General features: G+C 53.7%; 1 protein-coding gene and 2 long non-coding RNA genes across 14 annotated transcripts in view; all 3 read left to right on the plus strand.

The window, feature by feature from the left end:
- Nucleotides 1–1436: 1436 nt before the first annotated feature.
- LOC310889068 lies at nucleotides 1437–6462 on the plus strand. The gene is made up of 4 exons (XR_014576352.1): nucleotides 1437–1570; nucleotides 2150–2253; nucleotides 2392–2508; nucleotides 6038–6462. It is a non-coding gene; the product is annotated as an uncharacterized lncRNA (long non-coding RNA).
- A 102-nt stretch (nucleotides 6463–6564) lies between these two features.
- Nucleotides 6565–25338, plus strand: part of LOC310890199 (netrin receptor DCC-like) — a 418983-nt gene continuing 400209 nt past the window's right edge. For 4 of the 12 annotated variants that reach the window (XM_083818916.1, XM_083818907.1, XM_083818908.1 and 1 more), the window contains exons 1-3: nucleotides 6566–6743; nucleotides 7223–7358; nucleotides 10787–10962. In XM_083818916.1, coding sequence (XP_083675042.1) covers nucleotides 10934–10962 — 29 coding nt within the window. In that variant the 5' untranslated portion in view covers nucleotides 6566–6743; nucleotides 7223–7358; nucleotides 10787–10933. Of the gene's footprint in view, nucleotides 6744–7222; nucleotides 7430–10786; nucleotides 10963–21556; nucleotides 21996–25338 lie in introns of those variants that run through there. The other 8 variants (XM_083818911.1, XM_083818905.1, XM_083818910.1 and 5 more) reach the window with 8 other exon arrangements.
- LOC310890201 lies at nucleotides 10969–16272 on the plus strand. Its single transcript, XR_014577099.1, has 2 exons — nucleotides 10969–13365; nucleotides 13594–16272. It is a non-coding gene; the product is annotated as an uncharacterized lncRNA (long non-coding RNA).

Below are 25338 nucleotides of genomic sequence, written 5' to 3' on the forward strand. Positions count from 1 at the left end.
TGGTTCCCTGCCTGTCCCAAGAGCAGAGATCGGGGATGAAAACCCAGTTTCCCATGCCGACGCCTTGCTCTCACGAGTCTTCTTCTCTGCAGCACGCCTCCTCCTCCTGTCTCATCGCCGTCTGCGCGGAAGCGGATTCTCTCCCGACACCAATTAGAAGTTAGAAGAGCGATAAAATTCCTCCTAAACTTCGCTCCCGATACTTCGAGCTCGTGCTGTCCTTTAGCTGTCATTGCAGCCGCCCTCTGTTGAGGATACGTATTCTTTTCATTCCCATAGTCTTGATCTTCTGGAAATGTTCCTTTTTTTTTTTTATGTTTATACACATATTTCATTTGTTATCGTGGCGCGTTGCTTATGAACTAGCCCCAGAGCAATACTTTTGACGCTGTTTTAGGCTTTGATGGTATTATGTGTTGCCTGTATAGAGAGAGAAAAGCCCGTGACTTTGATTTTGAAGGATAGCAACTGTATTATCCTGACAGTACGCAAAGGTCCCGTCTCCTGTCTCTGCTTAGAGCACAGGGAATGAGCTATTTTGGAGCCTCCCAGTTTCCCCATCAGTAAATCCTGCCCTCAACGTGTTTTGTTCGCTCTGTTTTTAAGGTAATCAGATCAGAAGCAGCGTTGGAATCGAAAACAGACTCGACGGAGGAATTTTTCACGTGAGTAACGCTGCCAGCTTAGGGAGGATAAAATTTGCGAGGCTCGATCCCTTGCGCTTCGAGGCTGAGGACTCGCTGCCAGACTCGGAGATGTAAAAGTCCCCCCTTAGGGGGGCTTCTGTGCCATACTTTTGGCAAACTTTGGGGGATTTGCTTCTATTTGTAAAGAATCCAGGATGTGACAGCGGTGAGTGCGAGACATGCAAAGGATTATTACGGCAAGCCCCGGGATCCAACTAATGGGACTCCACATGCTTTTAATAGAATTAGTGAAAAGTGATCTATTTCCTCCAAAAATATCTTCCCTGGTGGTACATGAAACATATTTTGCACGTTTGATTCACGCTGAGACAACACAGAGATCTGACAGAGACCTTCGATCCAGCTTTGGGGACCCCCTTACAAGGAGGGACTTGCTTAATTCTCCTACGTGAGGTGGAAGAGGGATTTCTTTTCCAGTTTCTGTTGTTGTGGGCAGGTGCAGCCTCGAATGAATCGTATACAGCTCCTGGTACCTGAGGCTGTTTTCGGTTAAAATGCTGACCCTGCAGGACCGCATAGCCGCGTTTCGTCGAGCGATGCTCCTGCGGGGGTGCCGTACGCCTACGTGGCTTTCACTGCCCAGAGGCTGTTTGTCTTCTCTTGGGTTTTCCCGGAGGTAAGGGGCACCTGCTCGCCTTTATCTGGGCGGCTCCTGCAGTTCTGAGCTGTCCCACCTGTGAGCAGCGGAGCTCTCCGAGCCAGCTGTGATTAACCTGAGTGATGCGTGTGCGCTGAATCCCTTCGGGGAGGGCAAAACCTCCTCTAGGTGTGAGCTGGCCCACCACCAGGGGGGAAGATACATTGCAGGCTTCTCACAGAAGACCCTAAGGCCTTGGAGCGCCCCAATCTGAGAAGGCAGCTGGGTACGTACAAAGGCTTTGGGGAATAAATCAAATGATTTAACTCAGTGCGGGGCGACGAGGACACCGAAAAATGGCACGTTTCCTTAGGAAAAATAAAAATTTGTCCTTAAATCACGCCTTGTTAGGGGAGTGCTGCAACCTCTCGGTCTTTCATCAGTACTGGGTTTGCAGTTCGGTGTAAGCGATCGTTGCAGCATATAAATAAAATTTGTCCTCTAAAACGAACCCAATCTTTTGGGATTTATTCCTTCCCTCTCCTGTTGCGATACTTAACTGTATTTTGACCTCAAGTCACTGCCGTGTTTTTTCTCTTTTATGAGTAAATCTGAACAGAAACGGGTGCCATGCAGCCGCCAGTGGCTTTAAAATAATGTTTTATTTATTTTTTCTTCAGAGTATTTGCATTAAATTAGAGCAGGGACACGTGATTTTGGTAGGGAGAGAGGGCCAAATCTCCTGCAGCAAAAATCACGAACAGCCTGAGCCTAGCTGAGACCATCCGTGATCTATTTTCCCTCATAGCATACTACTACGATTGCTTTTTTTTTTTTAAGAAATGTGATTTTTTTTTTTCTACAGTTGCCTGAGGAAAATAAAAAGCCTCTCTTGGCTATCCAGCACCCTTCCTGGCTGGCGGCACAGGGGAGGACGCAGAGTTGCCATCCCCAGAGCCATTCCCAAAGGTAATTTCATTTATTCTAGTCCAAAATCGTTTAGTTTTGGCACTCTCCATCAACACTGTCTTTCATCATAAGGGTTGTAAATGGGTATATATGTATTTATGTGCATATTTAACCAAAAAAGACTTCTCTTTGGTACAGGGCGTATAAAGGTGAGGAGAACCGACCCTACAGGCTATGGGGACAGAAACCTTGAGAGCCGCGGCGATGTGACCCCGAACGCCGCCGCTCGCTGGAGCGACGCGCGGAAATTGCAGGGTAGTTTTATTTAGATATAAACACGATATTTCTGTACGGACTAAATAAGACAACCGGATAACATAATCAGTGCTGTAGAGCCCTCAATCATATTCGTTTTTACTGTGCCCAACACTTCAGCTTTCTCCATATGCCAAAAATGTTTGTATTGACAACTTATCACTGTGAAATCACAGCTGGAGGTTTTGGAAGGGGAGAGACAGATGGGGTTTTTGACCTCCGGGGAGGCAATTTGAGCTGGAAAAGAAGTACGTTAACAGAATAAATTCTGCTAAAATTATGGTTAAGTGACTAGCTACGAGTGGTGACCTTTAAATCACCATATTTAAGCTTTGAAGTCAACAAATGATTGGGATAAGTGAGGTGGCGCTGAAGGGAATGAATTATTGTTGTAGGCTGTCTGCAGACTCAGGAAGACAAAACGTTGTTGATGAGTTCATGTTTAAAACACTTTTACTCTGTCAAGCGACCACATTTTTAGGAAGACTTTTAGATCTGGGACGCGGTCCTGGGAAATGCAGTGCATGCACGGGTAAGGCGAGGCGGCTTGAAGGGAAGGCAAGCTTGCTTTGCGTAACAGATGTGCAGAAACAGCAAAGGAAGGAGACTTAGGGATAAAAAGCATGTGATAATTAGAAGGTAAAGATCCAAGTGCGTGGCAGATGCAAGAGGAGCTAATCAGGTCTTATGGCGAATAAGCAAGAGGATTAGTTAAAAATCAGGGGAGAGAATGGTTTCATTACACAAAGCCTTTGTAAAACCTCATTTGAAATATCATGTCCAGCGCCGGGCAATGGGTTTAAAGAAGGATATTCACAACATCACTAGAGTGTAAAGGCAGTGTAACAAGGCTTATCGAGGCATTAGGAGGGCGAGCCCAGGACGAGGTTCCAGGAGTTGCCTTGGCAAGCGAGGGAAGAGAGGACTCAAGTGCATTTTGCCAGCGTTCAGAGCGGCTCAGAGCCCGAGGAAGGATTTTCCACGTGCAGGGCTGTGGCAGTGTGTGAGTTCAGCGGGTAACGAATGTCAGGACCAGCAGCAGGAGCGTTTTTTTTTTTCTGGCTGTAATGCAGTGGTATCAAGAGCACCTTAAAGAGCATTAGGAGAAGCAGATCAGTGATCGGTTCAGCTTGTGATTAGAACAGGACAGAGAGCAGAAACTCCCACTGAAATCTGGTTTGCAAAATAATGCATAGCTTTCTCCATGGAAAATCATAAAAAAAAAAAGTTCTCAGTATACAAAAAACTGTATATGGACCATGGTGAGCTGGCCACAACAACACACAGGAGATATTCACCTCCAGTTCCCTGTTGGCCTGGGCATCCAAGTCTGGCCACTGGTAAGAAGAAACCACAAATTAATAAATCAAAGCTCTTACTCCTCTTCTTCCTTTTTTCTATTTTTTTTATATATATAATTTTTTATTTTTTTGAAAAGAGAGATATATCTTTCTCTTTACCCCAAGGCAGAAGAAACAGAGATTAGACAGTGCGGGTATGTCACTGCTCATTCCAGTCTTAATGCGAACATATTGGCATTTTGATTACGTTTGTTCATTGTTCTTCGAGCCCTTCGTGCAACCTGATGGAATTGAGCTTGTTTATGAGGATGGCAAAGGAGGGGGGAAGAGTCATTATCATCTTTATGAGGTATTACGGTCCCACTGATCAGCAGCCTGTTCACTTCTGAGCAGTAATCAACGTGCACCTTTCATCTTTCTTGCTTTACGCTTTTACTGTGGCCTCTAGTCTGCCAGACGTGGGCATGCAAAACAGGGAACGGGCAATTAATAATTTGCATTAGCTTGCATGCCCACAGCATTTCAGGAGCGTGCATGTGCATGCATAGGGAAACCAGTGTTCCAGGGGTCTGTGGGGCACCCACCCATGCAATCTCTCATCCTTCTTATAAAAGATTGAAAGCTGAGCTTCAGTTTTGAATCCCATATGGGATAAAAGCAAAGGAAAGCCTGGCTCATTAGGAAATTCAGGAGGTGCCAGTGAACAGTTTCCAATGTGTTTTTAAGTTACCATTTGTTCCATTAGATGCCCCCCCCAAAATATGCACATGCAAATACTCAGATTAATGAAAGCATTGTGGAATGGTTTGGAAAATGGTGCCTGCTGTCAAGCCAAGGCAGGGCTGGTTCAGACTACACCAGGGCTCCAGTCCAGGGGTGTGAAGGTGCTTCCCAAGCCCAGGGATTCGTATTCTCCAGTACAAAAGAGCAAAAAGTTTTCATCTTTGGTAGGAATCCTTGCTTCTCCACTGCCAGGTAGAGGTGTGCATATAAAAATGCCTACTAATGCATACAAAAATCAGTAAAAAAAAAAAAAAGGGAATAAAATGAAACAAAGATTGTTGAAAAGAAATCCCTCTTTCTGAAATAATGGGATTTTAAAGCTTTTTTTGTTTTATGTCTGTGAATACATTACAGAGGAAGATCAACCTGGGCTGATATTCATCCTGAAATGAAAGGAGTTTGTTGCATCTCCAGCCCATGAATTAGAGCTCTTCACCCACGTGCTTTCAGGCAGGTGATGCAGCAGTCAACAGCACGCGGGCTGGACGGGCAAATCCTTTTGAAGGGCTTGTCCTCTGCTGCTGCTGCAGCAGCATTTGGAGCAGGGGCTCTTGCTTTTTCCCTGGAGTTGCTCGAGACTGTGCAACATACCGACTGCTCCTTTGTGGCAGGATCGAAGAGAAACACTTTAATGACCTGTTTCATTTTGTCCCTTGAAACGTGGATTTCTTTGCTGCGTGCAGGCTGCATCGCAAGGCTTCTTTGTGTGGTTTGGCACTGGGTGGATGGTCCTGTGCTGCCCTGTGAGCTGCTGGTTTTGATGGCAGCAGCAGAGCGGTTCTCCACCAAGACTTCAGGGTCTGAGGCTGCAAACCGTCCTCTCTGTCTCACCGTCGTAGCATCAGGTGCTGTGTAAAGCCAAATGAACCCCTTCTTTTTCCCGTGAAGCTGCTAACGCAGTCCCTGCTGCTGTAAGGTCTGAGCAATTCACTGTAGGGACGTTATCGGTGTAAGCGCTGTGTGAAGCAGAAAGAGCTGGCTCTCCCTGTGGCAGAGGCCCTGGTTAGTGTGACCATTTGGCTTTCTTCTCCTCACCCATGTCCATACTCATCTGTCTTCTCCTGGAGCCGCGGCATCTCAGCCCCTGCGAGGGGCTGTGGTAGTGGAGCGCTCCAGTCAGTGGGAGCGACGCAGGAATTTATTTGTCCTGCTGGTAAAGAGGAGGGTAAATTTATGTCTTGCCACATCACTTTGACAAGACTGGTAGGGCAAAGAGAGCAAAAACCCTGTCCAAGGGCAGTGACTGCTTGGTTTGCAGTGTCAGAGACTAGAGTAAGGCAGAGAAATTATCACCTAGCTTGGTGTCTGGGGGTGTTACTCCCAGAGTAGTTAACGCGCCCAAGTTACTGCGATGTCTTCTACTAGATTCAATATATTAAAGTGTTACTCAACCTATTTTCTATTTAGTTTGCACTAACCTCTGGTATTAACCTTTCCTTCTTTAGCATGTGCTGGAAGAACAGAACAGACAGCGAAGAGAGATTGGCCCGAAATTACGTGGTGCTTGCCGAGGACGTAAAGCTATTTGCAAATATCTCTGAACAAACTCGGAGTGGGTGGGGTTAGCTAATAAACGGGAACAGTCATCTCTCAAACAGTTGAATTGAACTTCTTGCTAAAAGCAGCCGCCTTTGTGAGGCGTTCACCCTGGAGTCCCTCGGTGCCATGAGGGGACTGAGGCACCGTTTATCGGTTACCGGGTTAAAAGACGAACGTGCTAGGGTACGGAAGGCACAGCCAGTGCTACACGTGAGGGTGTGGAGCCCCTAGGGTCACGGGGAGCAAAAGGGCACTGCTTAAAAGCCGCTGGAACCAGGGCAGGGCGCAGGAACAGGGGGCGGCCCGGGGAGCGGCGGGGCCGGGCCCCGAGAGGCTGACGGGGGGCGGGCGGTGCCGGGGCCTCGGCGCAGGAGAAGGCCCCGAAATGGCGGCGGCTCCTCGCTGCCCGCCAGGCAGGGGAAGGGGGGGGGGGGGTCCGGCGTGGGAGTCCGTCCTGTGTGCTGGCAGTCTCCGTGACCGCCGTTTTTGCCGTGGCCTTCCAACAAAAAGGCTGCGGCGACCCAAAGATGTGTCCAGATCCGTGGCTGTGTAGGTCTCCTGCCGCAGGGAGTGCCTGAGCCTGCTGCTGCCGGGAGAGGAGCAACAAAGCTGGTGAGGGGTCTGGGGCACAGGTCCTGTGAGGGGCGGCTGAGGGAGCTGGGGGGGTTTGGTCTGGGGAAGAAAAGGCTCAGGGGAGACCTCATTGCTTTCTGCAACTGCCTGAGAGGAAGGTGTGGGGAGCTGGGGGTCGGCCTCTTCTCACCCATAACTAGCGATAGGACCAGAGGGAATGGCCTCAAGTTGTGCCAGGGGAGGTTCAGGTTGGAAATGAGGAGACATTTCTTCTCAGAAGGAGCAGTCAGACAATGGGACGGGTTGCCCAGGGAGGTGGTGGCGTCACCGTCCCTGGGGGTGTTCAAGAAGTGCCTGGGCAAGGTGCTACGAGATACGGTTTAGTAGCTCAGTGGGTAGTATTGGTGCTAGGACGGTTGGGCTAGCTGGTCTTGTGGGTCCTTCCCGACCTTGTGTTCCTGTGATTCGGACGAACCCAAATCCAGACCCAGTTCTGCTTCATTTGCTGGTTTTCTTAGGCAGACGAAGAAAACGCTAACTATTCTCACCAGCTCAAGCGAAAGCGAGCGGCTGGCCGAGGGCGCGTTATTACGTCAAGAATTCACTTACAGGACGCGCAGAAATATTGGTGAGCCGGCGACAGCCTCGAACAAGGTGATCAAAGCTCTCTTCCCAGCTCTCCTGGTGGTTTCCCATCGTTCAAGCATAATCGCAAACCCTTCAAGGTCCGATCGTGGTAACAGCTTGCATACACTGCCAGACACTTGTTCTAACTATATTTGTCGAAGGTAGTTTTGCTACTGGCAACTCTACCTTCTTTTTTTTCTTAATTTTAAAGAGTAGATTACACAAAAGTACTTTCCACCTGGAGTGCTGAAAGTTGGAAGCGCAGAGAAGTGAAACCGAACCTTTTTTTTTTTTTTGCACTCATCGGGTCTGGATAATTATAGCTCTAAAATAGATATTTCCCGGCGTTGTTTAAAAAGAAACCGTCACGCAAACTTTTGCAAGGGGAAAATTTTCATTATCCTGGAACAAAACAGTTGGAGAAAAGAGGGAAAAAAAAAAAAAGCGGTAATTAGTACAGAAACCTCACCAGGAAGCGTTACGCAGCCATTTACTCTCTCCTACACACCATACGCTATCACAGGGCTCCCCGTATTTGTCTTACAAACAGCACAATGGAGCGTCCTAAAAAGCAACAGAACGCTCGAAGGGCCAAATGGTAAATTTGGAGGGGCTCCAAAGCTGAACCTACGCCTGTTTTCTTCCTGGCAGCTGATAAAAGTCCTCGCGGCTCTGATACCTATAATTTTTCGAAGCAAATCCCTTCCTTTCTCCTTATTTCTAAAATATCTCATTACCGGGATCCATACAGCACAAAAGTGGCGTTGCCAATATTTTTAACTAGGGGCTTCAAACAAAACCGTACGCCAGCCACCCACGACAAACCTCCCCGTACCGACAGAAGGGAGTTTGTTTCTTTTTCCCGTTTTAGACAAAAGCTTTTTCTCATTTCCAGGATCCAAGTGGGCAGGGTAATACTACCGGGCAAACAAGCATATGTTTTGCAGACTCGTTGGAAACGTTCCCACTTTGTTCCAAAAAAAAAAAAATGAGTGCGCGTTGAGGATGCGAGGGAAAGTTAAACGCACCTCTAAGGGAGCTGGTAAATTCCCGTTCTGGGAAATGCTTGGGAAAGGGTGCCCTTCGGTGCAATCTGTTCTGCACCCAAGGCAAAAGAAACAAATCCGTGCTTAGGAGGAGATCTGTGACCCTCCGGGCAGAGCCATCTCTGGCTCTGATGAATTAGCAATACAGCCAGACACGGATTAGCATGACCAGAGGCAGGGAAATCGGCCCAAGCTTCCTCCCAAGTTGGTGACAGGATTTTAAAAAGCGGGTTTTCCTGAAAAAAAATAAAATGGAGGAGCTCCCGGCTCCAGTGAAGACGTTGAATCATGCAGAAAGACAGACTGATTCCTGAACGTCAGATAAAAAGGAATAAACCACACCAAAACACTACCGGACAGTTTGATGCTGTTTATTTGAATGTTTTTGGCAAAAAAAAAGCAGCTTTTGCCTTATTCTGCCAGTTTTGTTTCCTGCTTGGCTTTGGCGTACGTCTGTGCTGGAAGGCAGACATCAGTCTTCGTCGGCTCAGACAAGTACGTAGGGCTGAAGGGTCAAGAGTCACGGACCGGCAGGCAAAGCGAGATGAATCGAGGAGAAAAAAAAATAAATAAACGTGCAAGGTTTTAACAATGCATGCAATTAACTGCTGGGGTAATTTACCTCCGGGTATGACGGGTTCTCCATCACTCGCAGGCTTTAAATCCCGACCCGAGCAGTTGTCTGAACGATGTCGTGCGGCTCAGAATTAAATTATGTTGATGGAACAATTTGAATTTCGTTAGAGCGGGGAGTAATTATTTGTCCTTTGATGTCCTCTATGTATATATTTATATTTATATACATATATATTTATATTTATATACATATATATTTATATACACATATAATTATTTATATATATAAATATGATACCCCTAAAAGGTATTTTTTTTTAGGTCCTCAGCACGAAGTATTTGGTCCCCAGCATGGGAACCAGGTGACGGCATCGCTCCAGCAGCGTTTGTTCAAGAAACTCTAGGTGCTGAGTAAGGCTTGGGGTATTTTTTTTAACCCTTTTTTGACGGGCCGAAGTATTAGGGAGGAGTAAAAAGCTTGCAGTGCTCACCCAGGTGAAGGATCTTACACAAACCCAGGCAGGGCGTGATGGTTATTTCAGCCTGAGGTTTCCACCGACCTTTTAGGGTTTGTTTGATGCAGCCGCCTCTGGTTCCGGGAGGCTGAAATGCTTCGCTCCAGACGTTTTCCTCCTCTTCTTCACCTGCCCTCCTTCCCCAGCGTCAGCACGCCGCCGGTAACGTAAATACACGGGTACGTTACCGCCGCTGTCACGCGGGGAGGAGCGGACGCGGGAGGTTTTGACAGCCCGATCCTTCGTGGTCTGAGCCGGGGAAGGCGAGGAAAACGAGGTGCCTGCCGCTCAGCCCGAATGAGCCGCGTGGGGAAAGAGAAGCTGTCCCCGCCAGTACCTGTCAGGTCGGTTGCATTCGAGACAAATCCTTTATTTCGGCTTAAACGCTCGAGTTGGGTCAGCAGCTCAGAAACCAGTTCCGTAGCCCCTGATAGTACAGCACTTACCCTTAACAAGGGTCTAGATGCATTTTTTAAGGTACTTGCGGGCCAAATGTCCTCGGGGTGTTTTTGTAGGGTCCCGAACTTTCGGAAGATCGGGGGGAAATGTATTCCCTGTGCCTGCTTTGCCTTCTGCCTGCTTCCTGCGTCGCTCGGCCGAACCGAGAGCGGCTCTGGCGCCACTTCCCTCTTCTTCTTCCCCTTTCTCTCAGCACGTTATTTCTGGCCGAATAACTGAGTTCACGATGTGAGCGGGTGGTTGGCATCCCTGGAAGAGCCCGAACGATTTCTTTTCCCCGCCTCTTAGCGCCAGAAGCCTCAGCAAAGGGGAAAAGAAGCCCTGAGGGGCGACGACTTTTTCGCTCTTCTTTCTGCCCGGCTTCGTAAGGAAAGGCCGGGAGCTGATGGTACGAAACCACAACCTGCTCACCCGTTTTAATTGCTTTTTGCTCGTGGATTATGCAATTTCCCAATCTCCTCACCGGGTGTTTTACATGGCGGGCCTCTGAACCTAGGAATTACGCACGAGCAAGGGCCGAAGGCCCCTCGCGTGCTGCCGGGCCGCACGCAGCTTTCATCGCAACGCAGAATTTCAGCGTTCTTGCTAACTTCGGCCATTTAAACCTGCTTGGGTAAGCACAAAGAGCACAAGGCGCAGAGCAAACGGCGACAGCAGGGCTGCAATTCAAATACGAGCCTAACATGAAATACTGAATGAATATTGAATGTGAAATATGAGACAAGTATGAACCAAATGTAACAGGAACCTCGTCAGCGTGCCCTGACATCACTCTGCAATGTAAACCGGAGCATGGGAGTGGGTTTGATGGGATCCCGCCTTCCTGCCCCCTCTAAAACCTCTTTTGTACCCCCTGCAGGCGCTGCCGTGGCCCCAGCCCGGTCTCCGCACGTGTTCCAGCGCGGTTTGCGCGGACTGACTCAAAAAGCCGCGGTCAGTTACGCCACCAAAGGCAACAGGAGGAAGAAACGATCCCAGGCTGAAACCTTCGCTGCGGACTCATCGGATGAGGCTGCAGTCAGCGCTGGATGGCAGGTAAGCCTTTCAGACTCAAATAAATTTAACCGCGGTGACAAAGCAGCTTGTGTAGAGGTGCCCAGCGCCAAAGGGCTCTCCCCAGAGCTTTTGCAGAGGGTTTGGCATCGAACTGATGAATATTTTTACCTGTCGTCATCGTCGGGTTTGGTTTGTTTGTTGACCGAGGGAATAAACTTGGTCCCGTGCCTGTGGGAGCAGGGCTGAAGCTGCTCTGCCCGACGCAGACCTTCCTTTCCTTCCCTCTTGCTTTTAAACGTCACAAAGCGCTTCACAAGATAAAGACTGCCGAAGTTTTATAAGCAGTGCAGCGAGGAGGCCATGTTTCGCTGGAAGGTGAGCTGCTCCGGGCAAGGCTTCAGAAATGGGAGAGGGCTGCGTAGCTCTGAAACCGCAGGAAAAGAAACCCTCTCTTCATCTCTCGGGAAGGGAAGGTCGAGAGGCCGGCGGCTCGGGGCACGCCTGACGTTAAAGGCAGCAGAAATTAGGTTGTTAAAGCAATATTCAAATGAATCTCCTGATACTTTCGCTTTGGGGGCTGCGACCTGAAGTCGCACGGGTTTGGGCTAAAGCTCTATTAGCGGTGGGAGAAGCGCAGGGGTGAGAATTAATGGATGAAAAGAGGGCTCAAAGCACCGCACATCAATGCCACCCCGGTTTTTTGGCAGCACATCCTGTCTTCTCCCTCCTTAAGCCAGGGGCTGGGTCTCTCTGAGGTCTCCCCTTGCGAGTCGGTCTTGTGATAGCGCAGATTTGGACCCGTGCTGCTCCTTCCTCGTTAGGAATTTAAAAAGTTGTACCTTCCAAAGCAGCTTTTTTCTTCTCCTTCCCCTTCTCCGGCTCTGTGCTGCTCATTACGGAGGTGACGAATGAACTGGAGGTGACCGAGGCAGGGCCCTTCCATTGTTCCCTGACCTACCGCGTCTTTTCCCCTGCGCGGCTCCTAAAATTACAAATTACGGCTCCGCTGTGATGCTATTTCGTTTAATTGGCGCGCTCGTTTCCTGGAAAGAAGGTTGCTGAACTCTCGACGCTCTCGTGTCAAAAATCGACGGGCTCCTGCCACCGGGATGGCTTCGCGGGGCGAAAAGCCTCATCCACCGTTCCCCCGCTGCCGCCTTTCGCCATCGCTGCGACTCGCGCCTGTCCCAAAACGCCGGAGTTAAAGGTGACGAAGCGGTGAGGGCTGCGGTTTTAACGCTCGCTTCTTTGCCAACTGCGGTCTGAAATGTCACCGAAACGGAGGATTTGTAAGCGCGGTGCTGCGCTTGGCCAGCTGAGCGGCCCGTTAGCACGGTGGGCTGTAAACTGCTTTATCACCGTGCTTTAGAAGTGCATCCTGGTGGTTTCCTCCTCTTGGGGAGGTAACGTTTTGCTTTGTAAACGTCAGCCGGGTAGATATTCGTGTTGATCAGCAGAATCAGTATTCCCTCGTGAGAAGCGCGAAGGGACCTGGCGGAGAAAAATGTGAAAACCTGTGAAAATCCCGGCGGTTTCTCTTGCGGCATCACCCTTTCCTCGTTGCCACAGGAGAGCAGAGCCAGATTTGCTCTGCACGCGTGACTTTTCCTGTAGCTCGGCAGCTTGGTGAGGGGGAGAACAACTTAAAGCCCAGCTCTCTGTTACAGCAAGCGGCCAGGTCACGTAATCCCACCTCTATCGTGCTCGTATTTCATATAAAAATAGTCCCTGCCGTGCTCGCCTTCCCTTGACTTGGTCAGCCCGCTCTCCGTAATCTTTTTCCCATTCTGCTTTCTCTTGCCTAATGACGGGACAAAGAGGTGAAATACGGCAACTAAGAATCTGGCATGTTTAATTAAAAGTGGCATGAATTAAAACGAAGAGAAGTGTGACTGCAAAGATACCTTTAAAGTGCGTCGGCCTTGGCTAAACTCCACGACGTAAAGGAACAAGCAATGCGTAAGCTGATGGATCGTGTTCTAATAGTTCTTACATCTTTAATAAACCGCATTAGAAGCACACGAGAGTCTGAAATAATCTTGAATTTAGGCTTCTCTGTGAATTTACTGCTACGCGGACAGCACCCGAGAGTGAAGATTATCTCCAGCTGTCCAGGTTGGTGCACAAAACCCTGGGATGTGATTCCTGAGGTTTGCCTCGTTTGCTTCGTTCAGCTTCATTTGAGTGTGTGCAAATGGATGAACGTAGCATTAAACACCTCGCCTGGATTTGTGGAAAGCTCGAAAGGCCTTTGGTTCTCCGGGGAGTGAGCGAGTCCTGGAGAAAATCTGTTAGGACGGCACCAGGTCTTACCTTTTCCTTGGCGTACGCAGGTATTCCACGGCGGGGTGACGTCTGGCGCGGATCCACGCCTTGGGGACCTCCTCACTCTCGAAACTCCTTCCTTTCACCATCTCAGTGCCACGCTACCAAGGGTTGGAGGTGAGATCTTCTGGGAGCTGGTGAGCTGGTTCTCAGGTGGACACGGCATCCGTAGCTGTCCAGGTGATGTCCAGGTGGTGTTTCTTGCTGGTGTTACTTTGCTCCGTGCCCCTTGGTCTTTCAAATGGGGTTAGAAATACCTCAGTGGGATCTCGAGAGCGTGGGAGCTCACGTGGGGTTGTTAGCCGTGGTCTGCGTTAGCCCAGCTTTATTTTTAATATGCCGCAGCGTCTAGCCTCGCAGTCCTGCTGTATTTTGGCACGATTCGGTCCCACGGACGGAATACAATTAGCGTTTGAAAGCCTCTCGCCGGTTTTAGCGGTAAGAGCGGGATCCGTTCTGATGGCTAAAGGGCAATTTGTTACCTCGAGACATTTCAGACCTCGAGGAAAACCTTGGACGGTCTCATTCTGCTCATTATAACAGGTATTAGAATAGTTTCCCACGGAGAAAAAGGCTTGGGTGATAGCATTCAAAGGCAGCTGATTGGAAAATCTACATGATTTATAAAATACCCCCTTGCTAAAGCACGTAAGAAGTGTAATGAAAGCATAATAGTAATTATACGAAATCCGTGCAAGGGATTCCTGCTGGCACGGCGTTTTGCGAGAAAAATGAATTGGCGTGATGAAAGGAGAGCTGAGACAAAGGAGTAAGGTTTTAAAAGACAGCGCTGGGAGAACCTGGATGTTCTGGGGAGCCTGGTGTTGACTGAAGTAAAAGGGCAGCTCTCGGTTTCGGCTGGAGCTGGCAAACCGCTGAGCCAAGCTCCCCTTGGAGAGCCTGCTGCGGGCAAGGAAAATGGAGCAAACCTGGCTAGGAGCAAGCTGCTGCTCCACGGGAGGCGCTCAAACCCCTCTTTGGGTAGAAGGGGAGGCTTTGGGCACTCGTTTCTGCCGATGGTGTTGCTCAGTCTTCACCACTTACAGTTTTCTAGGGACTTCAGTAGCTTTTTTAATTATTTTTCTTAATCTGTAGGTGGAGCTAGGTAACGAGAACACGTGCCGGAGAACCCACGGTAATCTAACCGCGGCTGAGGCATATTCGAGTCCGTTTGGATTTCCAAACGCTCTCAAGTAAATTTTTAACGCAATTTTGCGTTCAGATACAACTAATTGAAGAGCTGAGTTAAGTTTCTCCTGCTGGAACCGAAGGTGAAACTCCCCAGAACGTCAGTGGAGCCAGCCCTTAATTTCCAGGGCTTGTTTCAGATAACCGAAGCCCGCTGTTCCTTCAGAGCTCTCTGCAGATTCCTCACTTCCAGTCTTTGATCCCTGGCTGCCAGCACTGTGGAAATCCACCGGTTCCTGCTCCGGTCTCCGATCGGATGTGGTTTCGTCTGGAGGCTTCGCCCGAGCCCTCGCTGCTGGAGCCGCGAGCCGTGGAAAGGTGGGATCCGCATGCCTGCAGCAGCAAGAAGCTGTGGTATTTCATGCTGCCCTGGTCCTGTAGGCTCCTACAAATCAACTTGACCTCCTCCTGAAAGCAAAACCTAACCACGGGTGGAGTTTAAATCGGTATAAAGGATCCGGCTCGCGGTGACCTGAGCTGAAGCGGGATGCGGGGCGCTCGCTGTGTGACCCGGGCAGGTCGTCCTGTCCCCCCGGTACCTCACTTCCCACTTGGATAAAACCCAGAAAAGCTGAGAGGTGTTGCCTGGGAAGCGCCGCGACGCTTGGAAACGAGCAACGACGCCATTTGATACGCCTGCAAACACACTTTATAACCGCAACTTGGCCGTGTAACATGCGTGTTCGAACAAACTGGCTGCATACAGGCACCGCTTTTACGTACTGCCGCTCTGAAGTAAACCAAAATCGAGCAAAATGTTTTGGTTTCACCCCTCGAAAACCCATTTTACCGGGAACGCTGCATTTAGGGGCAGGGGGTGCGTCAGCATCGAGGCAGCAGGTTTCCCTCGACAGCGAGGAGGTGATCAAAAGCGAGGCTGGCGTGCAGTTGGATACAAATAATGAGCAGCACGGTAATAACAGGCCCTGAGAAATAAATAAAAGGAAACCTGCCTGTTGTCAGAAGAATTGTAGGCTCCTGGGAATTGAAATCCGCAGCCTTTTTATCGCCGCGCCGTGAGATGAAATGTCTCTTCCCTGCTTTTATTTTTTTTTTCCCCCAACTTCTTTGCTCTTGGACTGAACGCAGTTACCCCGATTTGCGTGCTGCGGGTGTGGGGGGATTGCGGCTATCGGACGGCGGCGTGTGGTGGACGGAGACAGGAGCTGCGAAGCCAAAGGGAAGCCGGAGGGACTGTAGGCAGCCCGTGCTGACCCCGGGACCTGAACCCGCTCTCATTTTCAGACTCCTTTTTGGGCTAACCACGGTGTAGAGGTGCGAAGCGCCCTGGGGAAGGACGCGTGCCGAGTGAGTTGAAGGCGGACGTTTTAACGAGGGAAACACTTCAACTGCGTGTGGCTTATTTCCCCCTGAGGCTGACCCTTATTATTTTTCCGTATAAAGGGAAACAGGAGGGCTGTCAGCAGCTGCGGCCGGGGTGTACGGCATCTGAAGGCAAACTTCGGCACGAAGACTGGGTTTGCTCCGCACTGGATAGCTGAAGGAAGCTGCGTCTTGACGAGAAGGGGCCCGGCTCTGCGCGGTTCTTGATCCCCCTGGGATCGTGACCTGCTTCTGCCGCCGCCACCCAGACCTCCTCGCTCCTCGCTCAGCGTGAGGAGGCGGTGTGCGCCCTACGGGTAGGGAAGGGACCAAGCTTTGATGCCGTCAGCCTCCTCCGCCAGCTTTCCCACCTCCTCCCAGCCCACCCAGTCCTTCTCCCCGTAGCTCTCCTTCTCTTCTCAAACCTCCAGTGCAGGCGGTTGTGTTTCCAGAGCTGCCAGCTTTCCTGCTTTAAGTCTTCGAGTAAAAAGGCTCGATGCCTCCCCGAAGGCATTATTTTTCTTCTATTTATTTCTTTTTCCTCATTCACTCTGTCTCTAGCCACGATACCAGATCGAAAAGGGCTTTCCTGGGTATTATCCTGAGCGCTTGCTCTGTATTCCTGCGCCGTCTTACGCATCTTATCTGAAAGCTTCGCCTTTCTCCCTGTCTACTCTTCACATTTTTGAGTTGCTCATTTCCTTTTTATTGGGGTCTGAACTCCGTATGGTAAGAAAACAGGCTGTGTTGGCCGAGGAGCGGCTAACGGATACTAAGAAGTTCGTCTCTCAGATGAATATTTACAAAGACTTGGATGTGTATCAGGCTGGGATATTTCTTGTTGCCCCTGGCGGGACAGGTTATGGGATTGACTTGGTTACGGGGCATTTGATAACCCTAAGAAACCACTTCCCAACAGCCGTGGAGCGTTAGGAGAAAGGAGTTAACCCTGACGCTGCGCCACGTCTTCTTTTTGTGCCCTGAAAGCAGTTTTCGTGCTGGAAAGAAGCTAAAGGTAATTGCAAACTTGCTTCTCAGGCAGGGATTACAGAAAGCGTGGCCGTTCAGCGGGAGCGACAACGCATCGAGGCGTTTTCCCAACACCGAGCTCTTGGCGTTTCCCAACACCAAGCCAGTTTTCACCGCCGGAGCTGTGTCTGGGAGGCGGGGAGGCTGATTTTCTCTTCAAAAGCAGAATGTTCCCCCATGCTGCGCTCCTCTCGTTCTCTCACCGATGGCATTTCTCGACCTGCTCGGGCTCTTCCGTTATATTCTTAGGATAATCTGAATTGCCATGAAAAACGATAGGGAAGAGCAAATGTGGAGGAGAGCTCGATATGAATTAGCTTCTAGGAGCCGTATCGGTTTATATTCATTGAGAAACACGAGCTAAATACAGGAAGAAAGGGACTAACAACGTGGGTGATTTCAAAGCGGTTATCTTGCTATCCTTGCTCTTTCTTTTCCATGTCGCTTGTGAGATTTGCACCGCTCTTTCGCACTCCCCGTTTGCTTTCGCCTCCTTGGGCAGCTCGTCGCGCCTGATTTTGCACCACCCGGCGTGGCCTGGCCATGGAAACGGACGAGGAAATTTTGGAAATCGTGCTTTTTTGAGCAAAGATGCGTGCGCGCTTCAGCCTTAACGAGTGAGCCTTAACGCTGAGCGTCCGCCGGCGTTAAATCGCGGTTCGAGGGGACGGAGAGCGGGAGCGGAGATCCGCACCTCTATTTTAGGCGGCGTTAGGCAACTAATTGAGTTGTGCTTGAACCACGTCAGGAGCCTGATCTCCTCGTGGAGACGGCGGAGAAAGAGTTGAGGTACCTTTGGGGATGCGTCTGGTTCAGAACGTTAAAATTCTTCCTAGAAGAAACGGCTCCTACGGAAAAGGGCCGTAAAGCTCAGGCATCCTTCAGGGTTTTTTTTGGCTGTTTCAAGCCTCTTCAAAACTTCTTCTCAGAGCCTTTTTCCAAACGCCAAGCAGAAGACGGTTCAGAAGCCCCGCGTCCTAGCTCCCGGGGCTGTCTCAGTAACGAAAGGTTGACCTGAAATGTGGAAAAAAGGTGGGTTTGGGGAAGAGACGCGTTATTTAGCGTGCTCACAGGAGCACGTGGCAGGTTTCAGTTGCCCCAGCTGCTTCGTGGGCTGTCGGGTGCCGGATCTTTTTAAAACAACGAGGGGTCTGTAGGAAAAAGAGGCTTTGAAGTGGCAAATAGCCCCCCGGCGAGCATTTGGGCTGGCGTTTGGGTTTTTAACGGGGGCCCTGGCTCGGCCGGGGAGCTGTGCTGTTTCTCCTTCCCTCGTAATCTGGTCTCATCTTGGACGCAGTCCTCCTAGTAAGGGCCTTTACGTTTAAATAAATGGTTTTCCAGCCTGAAAAGCCCGACAGGGAACGGGAGCGATGACCAGATGTTTGTCTGTCTACCCGCGGGCAGGGCGCGGGGGTCCAGATCACGCACGGATGTCCTTTAAATCCTTTGGCAACCCGTCCTCCGTTGCCTAAAGGAAGGGTTTTGTTCCCAAGCAGCGGGGAGAAGCCGTGTTTTTTTTTGCAGAGGGAGGCCCGAATTGCTGGATTTTTCTAACGTGTGCAGGCACAAAGCGCTCTGCACTTCGCCTTCACTCCCTTTAGGGGGAAAAAAAAAAAACAAAAGTCTTTCCAGGAGACTTCAGAACTGCTTTAAGAGAAGAAACGTCTTGGCAATCCGTCAGAGAACGTGCTGCACCGCAGCATCCGACGGTAAGTCGCTGAGAATTGCGCGGCGGCGTTTTACTCCGAAAGGTCGCTCTCGTAAATCCGCACGGCTCAGCCGAGTCCCGCGTGCCTTCACGCCCGGAAAAGCCTGCGGTTCGTCCGGCAGGGACAGGAGCAGCGCCTGCTCGCTGAAGATCAGAGAAGCGGGGAGTTTGTGCTCGTGATCCCCTAAAGAAATGCCCGTTGTGCGTTTCTGAGACGTCTCCCCCCGCTTACGCTCGATCCCTCCGAGGGGATCTCGGCTGCTAAAGGCCGGGATCGTCGACGGAGGAACGACTGGCATCCCGAAAACCTGGGCCTTGGGGCAGACGAACCATTTAAACGTGGTTGTTCCAGCGGATTTCCCGTCCTTTGCTCACGTTATTAAGTTGGTGCGGGCAGGAGGGAGGAAGAACTCCTCCAGATCCTAGAGAAAGCAGCGAGGGAGCTCCGGCCGTCTCCTCCTCGAAGCCTTCCTGCACGCAGCCCTGCCCCTTCCACCGACAGCGGCTCGCTTCTAACCTTTGGGATGGACCGGATCAGCTTCAGGAGGAGGTGAGCCGCTCCCCCAAACCCTCTCCTGCTCCGTGCTGGGGGGCGACTGCGTTCGGGTTTGGGGTTTAAACGTCTGTAGATGTTCCTGCTGATGAATCCCTCTCAAAAAGACTCCGAAATGGCTGCTGTCTGTCCTCGGTTCAGGATTGAACACGACCTACGCTAGTTTAAGTCCATTTTGGCCAATGTTACCTCACCGCTAACGATCTCCGAAGAGATCCAGCCCTCGCTGTTACCAAAATCACTTTCTAAAGCCTGCCTTGGATTCTGTGTAATTGGGTTTCAACGCCCTGATCCAGAGTGGTTTCGGGGACGCTGCCGTAGATCTCCGAGCCGCTGGCCTTCAAGTCGTGCGTGGAAAAAGGGTGAAGGCTAAGACGCGTCCTGGTGGGGAGCGGCACGAGGTTGGGGACCCCAGGCAGGACGTGATGAAGACAAAGCAGCGACTGCAGGCAGAGCGCGTTGGGCTGCTGCCTACTTATTCTTGCGTTCGTGCTGGATGGGAAAGGCAGAATCCCGGGAGGAAGACACGGGAGCTGCGGGATTTGGCCTGGGATTTGGAGCCTCTTTTCCCTTAGGGGCTGAGAGGCTTTACGTAACGTGGGAGCTGCTCGTTCTCGTGCAAAATTCACCCTCAAGAGAAGCCGCGGCCACCTCCGCGGCCCCTCTGCAGGAGCCCCGGGTGCTGAGCACCCTCGGTCCCGCCGTGGTGTGTGCGCGGCTCCGGGGCCGCTGCTGGCTGCCTGATGCTGACTGGGGGAGCTCGGGCCTTTTATCCGCACGTTTCGTGGGATCAGAGGGGCCGGGGTTGGAAGGGACCCCCGAGGGTCGTCGGGTCCGCAGGGCCACCCCAAAAACCAGACCCCGCGTCTGGGAGCGGTGTCCAAATCCTCCTCGAGCTCCAGCAGGCTCCGGGCCGTGCCCACGTCCCCGGGGAGCCCGTCCCAGTGCCCGAGCACCTCTGGGTGCAGAACCTTGCCCTAACGCCCAGCCCGACCCTCCCCTGTCCCAGTTTGGTGCCGTTCCCTCGGGTCCTGGCGCCTCCCTCAGCCCCTCCGCTCCCCTCGGGCAGGCACCTCACCACGAGGCCTCCCCTCTGCCTCCCTTCAGGAGGCTGGAAGCCTTTATTTCAACCCACGGGCGATTCCAGCCCAGACCCTAAACCCAGACCCCTAACCCAGATCCTAAACCTGGACCCCTAACCCAGATCCTAAATCCAGACCCTTAACCCAGATCCTAAACCCAGACCCCCTAACCCAGACCCCTATCTGAGATTCTAAACCCAGACCCCTAACCTAAACCCAGACCGCCTAAGCCCAGACCCCTAACCCAGACCCTTAACCAAGATCCTAAACCCAGACCCCTAACCCAGACCCTAAACCCAGACCCCTAACCCAGACCCTAAATCCAGACCCCTAACCCAGACCCTTAACTAAGATCCTAAAACCAGACCCCAAAACCAGACCCCTAACCCAGACCCCTAACCCAGACCCTTAACCAAGATCCTAAACCCGGACCCCTAACCCAGACCCTAAATCCAGACCCTAAACCCAGACCCTAAAACCAGACCCCAAAACCAGACCCCTAACCCAGATCCTAAAACCAGACCCCTAACCAACCCAGACCCCAAACCCAGCTCCCTTTTCCAAGCCCCTAACCCAGATCCTAAACCCAGACCCCTAACCCGCACCCCAAACCCAGATCCTAAACCCAGACCCCTAACCGAGACCCTTAACCCAGACCATAAACCCAAACCCCAAACCCAGACCCTAAACCCAGACCCCTCAACCAACCCACCCCCCCAACCCAGATCCCAGCCCCCTAACCAACCCAGACCCCTTTCCCAAGCCCCAAACCCAGCTCCCTCACCCCCCCAACCCCCCCAAACGCAGCCCCTAACCCCCCCAAACCCCAAACCCAACCCCATAACCCCCCCCCCCGATCCCTTCCCCAGCCGCGGGGCCGCTCCGCGCCGTTCCCCGGGCGGCCCCCAGAGGGCGCCCCCGCTCCCCTCCGGGGCGCTGCGGCGGCCGCTGCCGAGCGCGGCGGGGCCGGGCCCGTCCCCAGCCCCAGCCCCAGCCCCAGCCCCAGCCCCGTTCCCAGCCCCGTCCCCAGCCCCAGCCCGCCCCACACCGGCCCCACCCGGGCCCGCGGGCAGCGCCCGGAGCCAGCGAGGCGCCGCCGCCGCCGCCCTCCCGCTCCCCGCGGCGCTGCCCCGCGACCCCCCGGAGCATCCCCCAGGAGCAGCCCAAGGAGCGTCCCCCAGGACCACCCCCGGAACCATCCCCGAGGAGCGTCCCCGAGGAGCATCCTCCAGGATCATCCCCCGCGACCATCCTCCAGGAGCATCCCCCCGGCGCATCTCCAGGACCACCCTCCAGGAGCATCCCCCCGGAGCACCCCCAGGACCATCCCCGAGGAGCATCCTCCAGGAGCAGCCCCCCAGGAGCACCCCCAAGGAGCATCCCCCCCCCTCAAGGATCAGCCCCCCCCCCTCCATCCCCGGTGGAGCTCCTCCACCCCCCCCTGCCCGTCCCCGGTCCCTCTCCCCCCCCGGCGGACACGGAGCCGCCGCCGCCCCGCCGATGCGCTCCGGCCGCCTCTCCAAGCAGGACCCGGCTCCTTCTGGCTCGCCGGCGGTGGGAGGACCCTTCGCCAGCCTTCCCCGTCGCCTCGAGGTAGTGCCCCGCGCTCTCGGCAGCCCGCGAGCCTCCTGGACTGGATGCAACTTTTTCGCCTGCCCCCTGCGCTCCCCTTCCCCCTCCGCTGAGCCCCGCAGAGGGCCGGGGGCGAGGGCGAGCTCGCCGCGGCTGCTCGGGACCCCGACCTCCGGCGGCTGCCGCTGCCGCTGCTGAAATATGGAGAAGAGCCTCGGCTGCGCCTGGGTACCCAAGCTGGCTTTTCTCCTCTTCGGCTGCGCGCTGGCGAGCCTGAATCCTCGCGTCTCCGGTAAGTCAGCTCTGCCTCGTCGACTCCCCGTTTTCCCCTGGCTTCATCCCCCCTGTGCCCCCCTCACCCCGTGCTCCGGCATCGCTCCCGCTGGCGGCCCGGAGAAGAGCCGGGCTCGGGGCTCCCGGTGCCGCTGCGGGGAGAAAGGACGACGCTGGAGGAAGGGGACCGGAGGAGAAGCGTGGCAGGAGGCGGCATAATGCGTGTGCGCCGTGCCCGTGGCCGCCTCGCTTCGCCTGCTCCTCCGCACCTCGAGCCGTTCGCCCCGCAGCTTTTTTTTTTTTGGGGGGGGGGGATGATCTGGAAGCCGGGAAGGAAAGGAGCGAGGGGGCTGAAGGCAGCGGGGTGAGTTGGCAAGGCGGCGGACGCGGGGATCCGCAGAGCGTCTCCGAGTCCCTGCGGTCGTTCGGGGCGCGTTTCCTCGTGAGAAATGGCAAAGGCAGCCGCGTGCGGGGCAGGGCCCTGGGGGGGGGGAAACGTCGCGGAGATGCTGCGGGGCTGGAGGCAGGGAAGGGCTCGGCGCCGCACGGGTCCCTTCTCGAGAAAGGAGGCGAAGGGAAACGGGGGCGAGAGCCCAGAAGCGCTCGGGACCGAGAAAGTGCGGCTTGGACGCGCATCGTGTGGAAGGGTATCGCGTAGGGTGGAAGCGCCTGGTGGAAGTGGGGTGGCGGGGGGGAAAATGCTTCGATTTTCCCCGAAACCAAACGGGGAAGGCTTCGGCGGGGGGGGGGGGGGAAAGGCTGGGGAAGAGGGAGTGTGGCGAACGCAAAAAGGCGGCCGAGCTCCCGCAGCGGCTCCGCGGGAACAATGGGGAGCAGCTCCCCGCGTGCCGGGGGTGCCGAGCGGGTTGGCGGCTGCGTGCCAACGGCGGTCGCCCCCGGAGGTGCTTCCCCCCTCGGCCAAACGGACAGCTCCCCCCCCGCCGTCATGATTTTTGGGGACTCGGGGTGTGCTGGGCGAGGTTTATTCGGGGCGCGTGTGCCCGCGTGTCCCCAGCGCCGTCCCCTGCCCGGGAGGTGGGCTCGGGGGGGGGGGGGTCGGAGCAGGATTACGGCTGGGTGCCGCCCGCCTCCCCAGCCGGGAGCCGTGGCCGTGAGCTTCCCTCTCGCAGCCCCACAGACTCGCAGGCTCCTCTGCTGCCGGAGGAGGGGACGGGGCGACGCTGCGAGCCCCCTCCCTGCTCGCACGCCGTGCCCCGGGCGATGGATGGCGTTGTTCGGGCGACGCACGGAAGGAAAAAGATTGGGGAGGGGGCTGTTCCCCAGCCGCGCGTCTCCCACCCCACCTCCGGCACGCAGGTGCGCTCGTTTTGCAGGCCGGCGGCTTCGCCCTGCGCCAAAAAAAATCCCTCGTTGGGGGCTGAGCGAGCTGCGGACGGGCGGGCAAAGTTTTCCCCCCGAGCCGGCCCCGAACCCGCGGGGAGCCCATCCCGCCCCGAGCGCTGCTGACAAAGGGCTCCCGGGAGGCTGCACAACGGGGCCGCCGCCTCTCCCGCTCCCTGCCCCGATCCCGGAGCTCCCCCGGGGCTCCGAATTGCCCTCCCCAGGACGCTGGGGTCGGTAAATATCACGTCCGTGCTTCTCAGACAGAGAGAGCAAAACCCGCGGGATGCCTCCTTCCAGATGCAACTTGAAATCCAGGGCATCGCGCGCCCCGCCTCGAGCTACGCGGCGGCGCGCCGTGCTTAGGGCTTAACATCCCCGTGCCGCCCCTTCCAACACCGGGCTGCCGTCGGCCCCGGCGGCCTGGCAGCTGAAGTAACTCTTTCAGAGCCATCCCTCAGTTGTTCCGCACATGGGTTTTTTTCTCCGGGCGTCCTTTAGAGGGCCTGTGCTGATTTGGAGAAACGTCGCTTTTGCGGGATAAAAGGGACGCCGCAAACTTGGGGTTCCCGTGCGCTGCCGCAAGAAGACGGCCCCGCGGTAGACCGGCACTTCCGTTCTTGCTGGAGGAGGTCCAGAGGCTTCGCTAGATGTGAGTAAGCGGAAAGAAGTTCGCCCCCGCTTGATATTTTAGCATCTCGCCACGCTAAAGCTGGCCGTGATAGAGTAAGGCGAGGATTCCCCGCGCCGCGGTCAGGGGTAGGGACACTGGAAGCTCTGAAGGAGCCAACAGGTAGGTTCTTTTGTCCCCGCTCCGGTAAAATTAGCCCTTGGGTGAAACGTTGACCTCGTTTTTTTTTATTTATTTATATCCAAAATAACCACGCCGGCCCCGGCCTCGCTTCGTGAGATGAATTGCCTTCACGTGCCCATCGCCTGCCCCATCCTCCACCTTCCCTTTGGGAAACTCGGACGCTTTGTTGCCGCTTGTGAGGATGAAAAGCAAGCGTGGGCTCTGCCGCAAGGTGCAAGGTGCTCGGGAATCCCTTTTTTTGTAGGGGAGGGGAGCCTCAGGCATTCGAGATCCGCTCCCGGGGGTCTTCTCCTGTAAGGGAAGCCTGGAAAGCGCCGACTGCGAGTGAAGTGCGACTTCTGGCTTCTTAGAAATGCTCCGAGGTGTTCAAAAGACGTCGAAAACTGTTCGAAATCGCGGCCCAGAGTTGCAGCAAAGTGTCGGTTGTCAAAGAGAGGAGCTGAAGGGAGAGCATCTTTGTGGGAATTACTTCCCTGGCTGCAAACCGAGCATCTTCTCAGCGCGTAGAGTTCGAAACAGAGCCACTACTGGTGTTTTTATGGCTTTCTTTGCTTTTATGGCGCTCTTTGACCTATCGGCTTCACCCCAAAGCGCCTCCTCTCCCAGCCGAAGGGGAGCACCGCCCGACTTTGCCGTGCCCAGAGCTCCGAGGTCAACTCCTGCCCGTCCTGGGATGCAGCATCCTGAGCGGCCGGGAGGTTTGCCTCGTTGAAACGTCTTCGCTGCCGTTCCCTTCTGGGGTCCTACAAGAAGAACCGAGGGGGACCGAAGTAGGTAACGCGTAGAATAAAGACGCACGGACCTGGAGGCTGCGCCCCGGGGCGAGGCTGGAGAGCTCTCTGAATTGCGGGCTTGTGACTCCTCCAAGAGGTTCTGGAGAGCAGAAGAGCTCAGGTCAGCTCCTCAGTCACCAGAAGAGCTCTGCAGTGAATGCCAATCTCCTGGTTCGGGTTTTTAGCATACGTACATAGCAGCGGTTTCCCAGCCTGGTGTGCGCCCTGCCATTCTGCGGAGACTTCGAATCTTGTGCCGTATCTGACCTGCACGGGCTGCGTTTCTCCATTTCTTTGCTTATTTTGCCTTTTTCCTTCAGCTCTGCTAGCTCCGTTCTCGCCTCCGATTTCCCAAGTCCTTGTCCGGGTTTGTCCCGTTTTTAAACTGGTACAGCTTTTTTGGAGGGCTTAGGGTAAAAGTTTCTCTTACCCAA

This window comes from Anser anser (genome assembly GCF_964211835.1).
Source record: "Anser anser genome assembly, chromosome: Z".
In the NCBI taxonomy this organism is placed as follows: Eukaryota; Metazoa; Chordata; class Aves; order Anseriformes; family Anatidae; genus Anser; species Anser anser.